Consider the following 13,720-nt stretch of genomic DNA (forward strand, 5'->3'; position numbering starts at 1 on the left):
TCATTCAAATCTGTCTCAGTAAAATCCCCCAAAAATCTAAAAAAATGTGAAAGAAAATGACAGGATGACAAGTGAACAAACCTGGATGTCATCAGTTAGCAAACTGCAGAAAACGGAAACTCAGCTGTACTTCAGAAATGCTTCATCATTCCCTGAAGGGAAACTGTTGCTGCAGTTGTCACTGAAAATATTAAAAGGACTTCAAGACTTTAGCTTCTATTTTAGCAGCAGGCTAACAGTTTTTGACTTATTTAGTTTACTGAGGAATTTTAAGCTATTTTGGATTCAATTAAAGTGCTAGCTTTTTTATTTTAGCTAATTTAGGATCTACTGAGGTTATTTTATGCTAATTTGGAGTTTAGGTAATACTTTAGCAACATGCTAACATTTTTGGCTAATTTTGTTTACTGAGGAATTTGGGCTATTTGGGAGTTTAGCTAATATTTAAGCAACACGCTAAATATTTTTGCAAAATTAACATGTATAAGGTATTTTTAAGCAATTTTACTACAAAATGTTTAGGTCAACTGAAGCACTCGTTCATAGTTCTTTTCCAAAATTTAGAGTATTTTAGCAAATTTAACATTTTGCAAATAGCTTTTGCATTTTCGTCGAAAAGCATTCAAACTAGCATTGTCTCTATTTTTTTATAACTTTTTTTCAGCTCCTGTCTCTGATCCTGCAGCATAACTCAAAAAACATGCCCTCTGACATAGACTTGGAACATTATCTGCCACTTCAGTATGTGAACGTTAATATCTTCTTTATAGGTGTTCCTGAGACTTTCAGGATTTGGAATTTTGCAGCATCCAGGCAAAGTATATTGGAAGACATGCACACTTAGTAGAAAAAGGGCCTTGCTTTATACCACTATTGACTAGTCTTACGCAACAAAATTAACTAAGTGGATCCTTTAATGGAAAATTTGTGCCACAAATAAGCTTCTGTCACAAACAAAATCCAGCTGCTTGAGCGTTTCACAATAGAATAACCCGTCAGACCATGTTAGATTAAATGTTAGTAAATGTTACAATTTAGGTTTGCTTTATACAACACTCTCAAGATTCAAAGACAGCAGCAGATTACATTTTCTAAGTTAAAAAAAAGCAGTTTAAGTATTGCTAATCTGAAAACCTTATCATCCAAAGCAAGCTCTGCTCATGACAGAGAAAACTGGCTGAAAAAACACAAGTCTAACTGTATCTTCTCATTCTCTCGCCAACATAATCATCCAGATAAAAAAAGCTGACTTAAACTAGAAGAACGCTTGAGTGATCAGCTGCTGAAAGATCGAGACCAGCTGAAGGCGGAGCTCCCTGTACTCTGTGTTCACCAGAGAGAAGATACAACCCAATGGCACAGAAAAGAACCCAAGAAACATAATCCACTCTAATTTCTACTTTAAGTATGTCTTAAATTGGGAAAAAATCACAATCTCAATGTAATTTTTGCTGTTCATTTAAAAAAAAAAGACATCAATACATCGAGGGTTGAATGACAAGTCCTATTTCACCATCTGGAGCAAAGATGGTTTTATACCATCAATAAAAGGAAGATTTACACACCATGAAAATGTTCCCACAAATGTGACTGCCTCGTGTTAATGTCACAATTTTGTTGTCTTTTTTTCACTGCTGTCTACAGAAGATGTGTATGAAGTAAGTCTTGTGGTTTGTCCAGAGGCAGTTTTGTGAGCTTCAGTAATACTGTTGTGCTCTAGACCGAAAAATGTTTCACGATCATCCTAACAAACTGCATTTGAAATAGAAACACATCAGTGGATATTTCCAGATTTATTTCAGCACATTATTGTACAAACAGTTAAAAAAAAGTCTACAAGGACAAAAAGATAACTTAAGCAGACAGTGAGGGAGGTGATGCTAAGCCTCTAATTGAGGCCTGAATCTCAAAGCATCACTGATCTGTTTTTCCTGAAGCACAAGGGGAGCAGGGAAACAGTGAAAGGGCCGTCTCTGGTGCTAGAATACGAGCCATAACCAGCACACCCTAAACAGGTGCAGATAACTGAGTCGACTGTAGAGATTTGTTTCTGTTGGTCTTTCTGCAGCACAGAGTGATCACTGTGACAAGGATGATGATGAGGATGACGACGAGGAAGATCACTCCGACCCAGGCTCCGGCGCTCAGTTCTAAAAGAGAAAGGGGGAATTTTAGTCAAAGACTTCAAGACTCCAATAAAAATGGTGTTTTTGGTTGTTTTTTTTTCATCTTTTTTAATGATGAAGGACATTTAGAAAGAAAATTCAGATTAAAATGGCATTTCTAAGTATTAATTTTTTCAAATTGTTGTGAATGAGAAGAAAATAAAAAAATGCATTTTCCAAAAGAGTTGAAGTTGTAATGCAAAATCTACAATCTGCAGACCGCATGTTCCCTGCTCCGCTCCATTCTGATCATCCACTTGTAGACGAATAGATCCACATCCGAGGTGGTATCTGAATCAAAACTGTACGGATGGATAGCTCCAATATAGCTCGCCATTTCTGTTGCACCTATAATGTTAGGTTGGGGTTGTGAGGGGCTGTAAGCTAGAGGGAGAACATGTAAACAAAGTGATGATGGAAAATGAGGGCGGGCTCACTCCGCAGTAACAGTCCGCTCACAACTCAGAGGTGAATTCTGATCAACTACCGCCGCTCTGCAGAAGCTATGTTCCAGAAAACAGCAAAGGTTTTTTTTTTTTTTTTTTTCCCTAAAACAGCATAAAATTGGAGTGGAACTTAAACCTAAAACATAAAGAATAGAAAATTGAGCACTTCTTCAAACATACTGGACCATATTTTCTGAAATACCCTAATAGATCTTTGCTACTTGTGTGAAATGTGTTTGGTTTTCCTGGTTTATTGCAATATTCTGCAGCAGTTTCAGATGCACGGCGCGATCAGTGTGCACACCTTGCAGGATGCCCCCGCCTCCCTCTGTGCACTGCTCCAAGCTGGAGGCTCCGTTCTGATTGGGTTTGGCTCTGGACGGGATGTAGGCTGCCACCATGAAGCAGTAACTCTGGCCTGGATCCAGGCCTGAAATCTCCGCCGTGCTGGTGAGCGATTCGATGTCTCTCTGTTGGGAATGATCAACACACAACAGTCACTTGATCAACTCTCCTTTCTGGTCAAAAGACAATAATAACTCAGTTATGAACCATAAATTAGATTCATAATATTTACTAAAGGTCTTCTGATTTGTTTTTATTTTAAACTTTTATTTTAACCATGTTTGATTTGATAACTATCGAGCCCCAGATTGTACAAATAGACCCGGAAAAAAGAAAGGTACAATTGTTTACGGGAGTTAGGAACCAGAGGAATCCATGAATACCCGCACGGGTGAAGGATGTGTGTTACTGGTCCACATACTTTTCTAAAACACTCTGATCGAGCAGTGGTTGGGGACCACTGTTCTAATGGACATGAGACAAGCCTTTTCATTCACTGCTGTAGCCCTCAGCCATTGGGTGTTGGTCTTTGATGACATTAGTGTTTTTTCAAGAACTTCCATTTTTTCTGTCTACTCAATTCTCATGAAGTCATGTTAATATTTACTAACTTTATTTTTTTGTCTATGACAGATTTTTTTTTTTTTTTGGCTCTTTTTATTTGTTTCTGTTTGTATTTTTCTGTCTTCCCTTACCCAAACCAGTCTCCCTATAGTCGGGTTCTGTTGGAGGTTTCTTTCCAATCTCTCATTTACATCATTTCAAGATCATTAAAGAGGCCAGACTGAATATTTTGTATGACATCTATTGGTCATGTCAGGACTGGATAGTCCTTTGGACTTGGCTCAAATGGGTGGGAAAAGCAAATACTTTCACAGCGATGTAGTTTGTGTTTCTTGAACTGAAAAAGACCAAAGCCTGGAAAAATCAGCGCCTTAAACAGAATCCCTCTGAAGCTGCATTCACACCACCCTCTGCCATGTTCAGGCTGACACTTCCTATGAACAGAAACACATAAATTCACATTTCATGATCCTGATTTCAAAGATCTTGTGTTCACACGTCGCCGTTCAATTTCTCAAGATTGTTTTTCGGCAATCATGTTTTGTATGTAGTATTGTAAATAGCATTTGATGGTCTGAGTGAAATTTAACCTGAGTCATTGCCAGTGACACTTAAACACAAAGTTTGTAACATAATGTAAGTTTTCAACGTTACCACGAACGAAGCGACGCGAGTCGCTGTACTCCTTCAGAATCTGATGGAGTTATGTGGTTACTATAGTATGGTAGTTTGCTTCTTTTTTACTAAGTTTTTGGGGTACAGCTTTTCTTACTCGTGAAGTGTAGAGTTGATATCATTTATTGCCTCAGATTTGTGTTTGCTCCTTGGATTGCTGACAGTGTGTACATACTTCTACTAGTATTCACTCCGATGGAAATGCATAAGTGAAGCAAGAAGACCAGGCTTCATCTTTTGGGTTTACCAGCGTTCAGGTGAACCTTCACACCTCCAATATAAAACTATCCACAGAAACAAAGGGCCATCCATTCATAATAAATGGAATTAGTGAAATACACAGTGTAATATCTTGGCCTTATATCGATGATCCATATGGACTCATTTACTAACATGTCAAATCTTGAATTAAACTTGATCTTTTATTTTGTTTGTTTTTTGAGTTCAAGACAACCTGAACGATGGTGCTGAATAATAAAATAATTTGGAAATAAGGGATGTTCTTGGAAGAGATCCATAGCATGGCAAAATAAAACAGCTCAGTGTAATCAAGAAAAAAAAATACTAAAGTTTAAATCCATCTTTGCAACCACTTTAGTTGCATCAAAGTGACCTCCTACTGGGAACAGAAAATCCTCTCCCCCGTGTACCCATTCATAAGTACTGAGCTCTAGTGGAACCATGGGGGCATCACTCTGAGGTGAAGTGAAAACACAAAACACAGGAGGGTTAGAATTAGGCAGTGTCTTATATTCCAGATACAGTTGCAGCCTCCATCTGTCCCCTTTTGTTTCTACTCTTTTAATAAACTTAAGATTTTCAAGAAGAACTGTAAGACCTTCACTTTTAAACTAAAAATCTGGGGACAAACCATGATTTTTTTATCATTTCAGTTTCTATAATTGCAGTTATTCTGTGCATGGTCCCAGGCAAAGCAGAGAAACACCTTGGACGGGTCACCAGCTCATCACAGGGCGACCGATGAACAGAGAGCCACTTTCACTCACACAGTTACTGTACAGTTCCTCCTAAGGGTCAAGTATGTTTCAGAGTTACTTATTAATCAAAAAAACCTGTTATTGGACAACGGGAGGAACCAGGAGGATCAAGACTGAAAACCCACGCATGAACAGAGAGAACTTTTCAACTCTGGAGACAAACTTTTAAAGGAATTGAACCATAGATAAGCAGCAAGGCAGGATTATAAGTTTTGTTTTTATGTTGATTTCTCTTATGTGTGATGCAAAACAGCAACGCACAAAAAAGGACGCACAATTGATACGTTTACTGTTCAAAATGCTTTTTCTCAATTCTGAACTCTTTAAACTTAGAGGTTAACATTGATGCTAAATAAACACCTTTTGCCGTTAAAACCCTGTTTTTTATTTTGAAAATGATAAGAAATCAAGAGAAAACTTTACTGCACAGATCATCAAACATCGTCTGTCTGTAAATGTTTCAACCGTCTCATCTTCAGTGCACTCGCTCCACCCGGATTCACCTCTGAGTCACACCGTTGCAGAAGATAAAAAAGGTGTAAAAAAATATGTCTCAGAGGCGGAAAGGAATGAACTGGAGAAGGGTTAGTGTTTGCTGAAATGTCTGACTATAACGGATTTCAATGCTGTTTTCAAGTCTGATAAGAGAAGACTATTTGTTGTAAAGGATGTGGGTTTCTGGTAGTTAGTTCACACGTCTGAACTAGTTTAAGATCATAGATAATTAGGCCCAGAAGACTGCTAATATGATGTTTTTGTGGAAGTTTTCTGATTATGAAGGACATATATTAGGAAAATGAAGTCCAAACTTGCATTACTGAGTATTTCTTTATTTCAATTATTGCAAATCAGGAGAAGACAAAAAAAATTGCATTTGAAAAACGTCATAATCATTATTAAAACGCTACTGGGAACGTTTTTTTTTTAATGTAAAACATTGTCATGGGGGACTTTAAGGACCACTGGGAATGCTTTTCCAAAAGATTAAAAGATGATGGGGTTTTTGAATGATCAGAATTTGAGTTACTGTACCTTTCTGGTGCTTTGAGACTTGTAATAGCTGATCTTGTACTGGAGATCATTTTGGAAGATGTCTCTGATGGTGAGCTGCTTGTTTTTTTTGTGGATGGCCGTCAGCGGATCGGTGATGTTCACGAGGACCGTGGTTTCATTCAGCTGCTTCACGGAGAACTCAGCAGCACTGATGTTACCTGCAGAGGTCGAACACACGCGCCAAATGAAACCAAGCAATGAGGGTAAAGACAAAAAAGAGAGATGTGAAGATTATCTCTATTACTGTTTAAAGTTTTGTCGGACACGAGACAAATAGGGAATGAAATCCCAGGAATGTGACAGAACAACTATAAGCATCGCTGCAGTTGATGGTTGTTTCCCTGGTACTAAGAATCAGCACCAAGAATTCAGAGCTTGTGTTAAGTAAAAACCCACAACCATCTCTTAATATAAATGTTTCTGATAAGTGTGGAAACTGGGATTTAAAGTCAATTTATTCGCTTCTTTTCCTACTTATTTCCATCTAAATGTGTTTCTGCCTTATTTTTAGTAATACCATGCATATATAAAGGGATTTTGTATTTATTTATTGTTTTACTTGTAGCATTAAAAAAGACTGTTTTGAAAAAAAAAACTTCTGACAAAGTGGTTTTAAATCGATGTCTTACTGTCTCTGTAGGGGTTAAACGGCGGGGAATAGGTGTGAGGTAAATTCTCCACGTCGTAGTCCAACACATCTGGATGTTCTGTCTGAATATCAGCACTAAAGGACCTGTTAAAAGAGGAAATCAAAACATTCAACAATAAAGAAGAAAAATTATATTTATTGGTCATTAAAATTTACGTTCCAAAACTGCATTTTTTATTTGTGAAAATCTGTTTTTATATCACAAATTAAATAAAGTTAAAATGTCATTAATTTAAGCATAACTTCTTAGATTAACTAAATTCAAAGCACAGATATTTGTGAGAACTGAGCAGGTTTGACATCTTACAGAGTTTAATAAGATAAGAAAAACTTCTTTGCTCTGAAGAAAGTCTGTAGCTATTTTTAGAAACTTTTCCCATTTATTTACTTTGAGGATTAACAGTCTAAGAGAATGTTTCAATTGTTGCAGAAAAAAACCGTTTTTAACATTGATCTTCACTGAACAATAGGGCAATTCTTTTGTGATATTGGGTTATATAAATAAAATTGAATTAAAATGGTGTCCGTGTCCTTTCAGAGCTATGCTGGTTTGCATTTGTCTTTTAGTTTTCAAAACCAGATTTAGAATTCTAAAAGTTAACAGCTTCAAGTTAAGACTGATTTTGTAAAAAAATAATAACAAAAATAAAAAATAAAAAATTCCTTTGTTTATCTGCTTAACAGACATGTATGAAGCTTCAAAATTAAAGACTAGCTTCAGCTTTGTTTCTGAACATGTTCAGAAGGACTTTTCCTGAGCTATTTGGGCTATTTGTAGGAGATGCCAGAAGTGTTTTATATGCTGCATTTAGAATTAAGAATCAACAGAAAAAACAGGACTTAAAGAAATACCAAGAAAGAGCAATACTTAAAAAGTATACGCGTTGTTACCTGTCATAATATTTGAGATGTTCAGTCAGATCACATTTTGTTTCTGGTATTCTGATGCAGTCTTGACTCTCAGTCCAGTCACTGTTATCTCTGAAGAAAAAGCAAAACATCAGCTGTACAGAGCAAAGTTCATATATATATAAAAGATAACTTTGGATCATATATTTTACAAATAAGATTTTTTTTTACTGTAAACACACAAAATAAGCATTTTTTTTCAACAGATGTTTGAAATTGATATAAAAGAAAATTCCCACAAACACAGACTTTTAAGTAAAAAAAATAATTATTTCTTAGATTTATCTGAATGTTTCCATTTTTAAGATCTTCTGCTAACCTTTAACCAGCATCCGATCCTCTCAGCTTTTGTCATGCATCAAGCTTCTAAACGCTTGTACAAATGCCTATAACATAAAAACTAATATTATATTCCTGACCAAGTCCTTGTTGGTGTTGTCCCTCTATTTATATTGTCTGTCTTCTTCTGAAATTTTTGGATCATTGTTGAATTTCAATTCTCGACCCATTGTTTTGACATGGTTTTTCATTGTTTTTTGGGGGTGGATTTTGCATTTGTGTTTTGTCTTCCAGCAAAAAAAGAACAAATTTTCCACTCGGATTTGATTTTTTTTTTTTGTACAGTTTCAGGTTTATCATGAAATATGATGGGAAAAAAATATTTGAAATCCCACGGGACAAGTGGCATGGAGTAATAAAAAGCTCCAATTTCCCATCATCCCTTTGTTTACACTCTCACTGCTAGCTAGCTAACCCCTCAAAACCCTCAGTTAACGTTAGTGGGGTCAGAAAAACAGGGTCAATGGTATGTATTAGGGGAAAAGCTAAAGTAAAATTACTTTTATTTATTTTTTTTTTAATTTATGCACATTTTTATTCTTTTTTTACACATTTGATAAGTCTGAGGCTCCACACTTCACTAATAGCGAGACCTTTCGCACAAATTTCACAGTAGACATAAAAAAATATCAAAAACTCCTCCACTTTTTTTACAAACTTTAAAAAAAAACACACCTAACTGCCAGCAGAAATCCTTATCGGATCCGTCTGTGTTGTCTGGAGGAAGTTTAGCAGCAGCACTGTTTCACACGTAGAGCAACCAGCATCATTGGGGCTCCTGCTTCACTTCTCAAGGTCTGTTCTCCTTCATGTGCAGCAATACTAGCTGCAAAGCTATCAGGATCTAAATCTGCTGCTTTGTACATAGTGTGAGGCTGATAAATGGCCTGTACTTGTTTTTACATTCATGGTTTGTTTTAAATTTTTCAATTATCATGCTTTTAAATATCTTTTTCATCAGGGAACAGAGTAACCTGAGGGCTGGAGCCACATGCAGATGTTTTTTATTTCTCCATTGTGGCTCTTTGGCTTTGAACAAAAATTATAATAACTTGAAAAAATATTAGGGTTTTTTATTTGTTTGTGGTTTATTTTTAGAGTAAGCTTAAAGTACATATCTTCTGCTGCAAAACAGTGTCTAGTAGTCGGTGTTCAGAGACAAAGTTATTAAAGAATAGAATTGCATCTACACGTCCAAATTAAAAAAAAAATGAAATCATCACCAACATATAGGGATATATGTATATAAAGGAGAGAAGGGGTCACAATGGTAGAAAATGGCATATTTGACCTGAATTTCTAGCCTTTTTGATTTAGGTAAATATTTGACACAGGATGTATCTTATTTTGAAAGGAACTTATATGTTTATGCTGTCAAAAAGGTGAAGTGGGAATGTGCAGCTCTGGGTTGGTTGTGGGCATTAAGAAGCTGTCCAACAAGTCAAACTCCCTTAAATTCACTGAATTAATGCAGATAAGTTAACATTGTTGTACAGTTCTCCAAGAAAGGCTTTCAAATTGAATTATTCCTCAAGTCTAACACAATTTAGAGAAAAGCTAAAAAAAAAAATAGTCTAGTGAAATGTATGGGTAAACTCACATAGCGTATTGGACAGTGAAGCTGTGGCTTGATGGTTGGGCTGTCCATGTGAGAATTGTGGTAAAGTCCAGAGACATCCACCTCACATTCTCTGGTTTGGGAGCAGAGTCATCTGTGGAGTGACATTACACAGAATCACTGTGATGACCAATATGTGAATAATCTTCCAGTAATGATTTCCTTTTTACTGAGACAATGAATGAAGCAACACACCCTAATATGAAGCATGTGTCGGTGAAACAGCCTCCTCTTACTCATAGATGAGCTCTAATCATAGTCAGACTTTAGCAATTTGTAGAAGAAGTAAAGGAAACAAATATAGGCAATTTGGGGTCAAATTTTCAGATCTTCAATTGAGATTTCTTTGTGTTTCATCTGTTTAGAAACGCATTTTGAAACAGTTTTTGCTCATGAGTTTCAGCAAATGTTGCCAAATGCCAGGAAGAAGGAATGCATCAAGATTGAGCAATGCTAGAATAACGTGATTCATCCCCGTTTGCCCTCACAGCTGAACCAGTCGCACTAAAGCTGATCTTTAGTTTGGAGTTTGGATTCCTCCATTTGTCTGTATAATAGCATAGAGTTCACTAAATGTCTATTTTCTATCTGCTGGATCTAGATCTATGTGGATTTGGAACCTGAAAACAAGGCATCTCATTGTCTGTCATTCCATGGTTTTACCTGCAGTGGTGATGCTGAAAGCAGACATCCAGACTCCAACCCAGAGCAGAGTTTCCACAGATGCCATGATGGATCTCATCTCATGAAGCTCTGTAGCCGCAGATCTCCAACCTCAGACGTCTCTCCTTCGTTCTGTTCCGGCAGCTGAAACCTTTTTTGTTTTTTTCTTTCAGCAGGACTGTGAGAGTGGGAGCTGTTTGTGAGTGAAAGGGAGGGGGAAGAGGCAGGGGGACCATTCAGGGTTCGGCTTCGCCTCGCTGCCTGATCCTTCCCACATGTCTGCCCACATATGGGGGGGGTCCTCCCCTCCCACCCTTTATACCGAGGCATTCTCCAACACCACAAATATCCTCAGGCTGACATACACTTTTGAGCTAAAGTCTCACATTCAAAGTGACTTTTAAACTATTTCTCCTTGTGGGATGGCAAAGGAGAGCTCGAGATGTTTTGACAAGCACGCTGTGGAAGCCCCTGTTGCTATGACAACCAGCTGATCTTGTCTAGTGACCCAGTTCAAGCTTTAGACGGATTTCTGCGTTGCTAGGAAAGAGTTTTTGCTGGCAAAAAAGAGAATATTTTAGCATAAAGCCTCACTTTATTAAAAGTTTGAGTGTTTTATGATAAAATAACAAAAATAAATGTGTTTTCTTTGCAATAATAAAAAAAAATAAAGACTATTCTGTCTACAGAAAACTAAAAGAAAGTTCACATAACTTCATTTTTTTCAGATTCAGATTAATCTTCACAAGATTAGGACTTGTGGAGGTATCAGCAAGCGCAACAATAGCAAATTATTTGCCAACTAACACAGACACACATTCCAGATGAAAAAACACACTCATAAAGGCTAGAAAAATGTGCTTTATATTTTGGGTTTTCAACCAACTCCATGTGACAAGACAGGCTTTGATTTCATTCAGTCAGTCGAGATGTTTAGTCGTTTCTGCTTAAAGACATATCAAAGCATCTTCACTGCTTGTCCTGTCTTGTCCTGGACATCACTTTTGCTTTTCATTTTAGTTTATTTACCAGCACAATTTAGCTCCTCCTTTGTTTTAGCTGCAACCATCATGCCAGGAAAGTATTTAATAGTGGAATGTCAATGTAAGAATTAATGTTAAAGTGAAAATCAGCATGCAAACACAAAGATAAATAAAAATAAAAAATAACTAAAAAAGTTGCATTACCTGCAATAATGCTAGTGAGAATGCTTTTTGCTGAAAGTAGTCACTGAATATTCTGAAGCTTTTTGTAAGAAATGGCGACACAATTTACTTTAATTGTTGAAGGGATTTGCTGAGATGCAAAAGCTATTTGCAAAATGTTAAATTTGCTAAAAGACTGAATATGTCATTAAAGAACTATTGAAAGAGCACTGAAGTTGACCAAAATTTCTGAAAATTTTGTGGTAAAGCATAAAAATCCCTAAGACATGCCAATTGTGCAAACATATTTAGTGAGTTGCTTCTAGCTAAACTCCAAATTAGCCCCCAAAATCTTAGTATATCCCAAATTAGACAAAAAAGCTAGCTTGTTGCCTAAGTACTAGATAAACTAAAAAAAATTCTCCAGTAAGCTAAATTAGTCAAAAACATGTGCCTGTTGCTAAAGTAGAAGTGAGATTTGTAGAAAGCAGAACTCCTAGTTCTCTTTCTGGCGGGACTGGAGAAAGGAACGCTGTTCAGATTAGGGTGATATCCAGACAAACCCCGTTTGTATGTTTCACCTTTGCCGCGGGAAGATTAGATTCTGCACAACTCTGTGCTTCAAAATCCTGTCGTCCGGAAGCAACAGGCTGGTTTTATTGACAGATGACATAAGCATTTCAGGCATTTGCATATCCAATCATGATTCAGGCGGAAGTTCAGGTGTACTTATAAGGTATTGCAAGGTGGGTTCACACGTTTTGGATTTGGGCAGCTCCCACTTCCTTCTGCAGGGTACTGACCTTGGTGCTTATGGTAAAGTGGACCGCTTTGAATCTCAGCTGATAATATATGAACATCAGGAGAAACACACAATCTGTTCTGCAATATGAAAATCAGGAGAATGCACAATATTTTCTACACCCCCTTTTGAACTCATTTTAAGAGTTCACAAACCTAAAGTGTAAGCATTCAAACACCAAACTGTAAAATATAAAACGTCATGAGAAATATAGAATCACATCTACCAAAATAAGAAGTTGTTAGGCAAAAGGCTAAAATCTTAGCTAAACTCTAAATTAGCCTATAAAAACCCCAGTAGATAGCAAATTAGCCCTAAACGTTAGCATGTTGCTAAAATATTAGCTAAACTCTAAATTAGCCTATAAAAACCGCAGCAGATAACAAAGTAGCCAAAAACATTAGCATGTTGCTAAAATATTAGGTTGGCTAAACTCCATTTTTTTTAATTACTGTAAAAGATTAAAACATCGTCCATGAATATATTTAAAGGCTTGTTGCTAATCTACTTAAAATTTTGAAATTTGAAGACTTTCTCAATCATCTCCTGTGGGGCATATTTTGTTCAATATTTCAAAAACTATGAAGTTTTTGAATACAAATAATACAAGCAGGAATGTCCTGAACGAGCTGAACGTTTTGATACCACGATTACTGAAATCACTGAAAAAGTGAATGAGTTTTTATGTGCTGAAAAACATTTGGAAAGGGGAAAAAGAAACATTGTCGAGGGCTTTTGGACATCGGCCTTTGGGAACTTTACTTGCCATCTGCCCTTAAAGTCTCCTGGGATGGAAGTTCGGGGAACGAAGCCAAGGAATGCAAGGCTGAAGAAGACAAACAGAGAGTCATCACAGCGGAATCAAAGAATCCTCATCGTTGATTTAGAAATCTCCAAATACTTCTGTAACAAACATCTGGAATCTCTTGAGGGAGATCTGATGGAGTTGCAAACTGTGGGAACTCTGCCTGCATACCAGACCGCCAGAGGAGCCATTTATGAGAACTCCTTGATGGAGGTGCTAGGGAGCATGTCCACTGTGAAAGACCCCCATAAGCCAAAAGAACACAAAGATGAAAACATGGATAAATGTAAAAAAACAGATTGAAATACAAAAATCGTTAGAGTTCTTGCTGAAAATAAGTTACTTATCCCTCCAGACCTTTTTTTTATTCCAAGTAAAACATGAAATCCATTTGGAAAGTGGATAATCCCTGAGTGAGACACAAGAGTTCAAGAAATATTTTTTCCCACACTGAAAAACCCTGCTATCCCCACAGTGGGACACTTTATTTACATCCTATGCTCACTAGTGGGAGCAGCCAAAAAGAACATCATTAAAAAAAAAA

At 36.8% G+C, this 13,720-nt stretch overlaps 1 protein-coding gene across 1 annotated transcript; it reads right to left on the minus strand.

Moving 5' to 3' along the window:
• Positions 1–1,774: 1,774 nt before the first annotated feature.
• On the minus strand, positions 1,775–10,565 carry LOC112147087 (tissue factor). Its single transcript, XM_024273213.1, has 7 exons — positions 10,425–10,565; positions 9,744–9,855; positions 7,787–7,876; positions 6,876–6,979; positions 6,226–6,404; positions 2,916–3,081; positions 1,775–2,150 (listed from the first exon to the last, which is right to left on the minus strand). Exons 1-7 carry the CDS (start codon positions 10,501–10,503, stop codon positions 2,008–2,010), a joined length of 873 nt encoding a protein of 290 aa, XP_024128981.1. The 5' UTR covers positions 10,504–10,565; the 3' UTR covers positions 1,775–2,007.
• Between the last annotated feature and the right edge of the window lie 3,155 nt (positions 10,566–13,720).

The sequence above is a fragment of the Oryzias melastigma genome, linkage group LG17 (assembly GCF_002922805.2).
Source record: "Oryzias melastigma strain HK-1 linkage group LG17, ASM292280v2, whole genome shotgun sequence".
In the NCBI taxonomy this organism is placed as follows: domain Eukaryota; kingdom Metazoa; phylum Chordata; class Actinopteri; order Beloniformes; family Adrianichthyidae; genus Oryzias; species Oryzias melastigma.

Excerpts from the sequence above, each read along its gene's own strand:
- LOC112147087 (XM_024273213.1), bottom strand. The coding sequence starts at position 10,503 with ATGAGATCCATCATGGCATCTGTGGAAACTCTGCTCTGGGTTGGAGTC. Across the intron at positions 6,405-6,875 it reads GTTTAACCCCTACAGAGACA|GTAACATCAGTGCTGCTGAG; the intron begins GTAAGACATCGA and ends CGACCTCTGCAG. Across the intron at positions 3,082-6,225 it reads AGTCTCAAAGCACCAGAAAG|AGAGACATCGAATCGCTCAC; the intron begins GTACAGTAACTC and ends CATTCCCAACAG.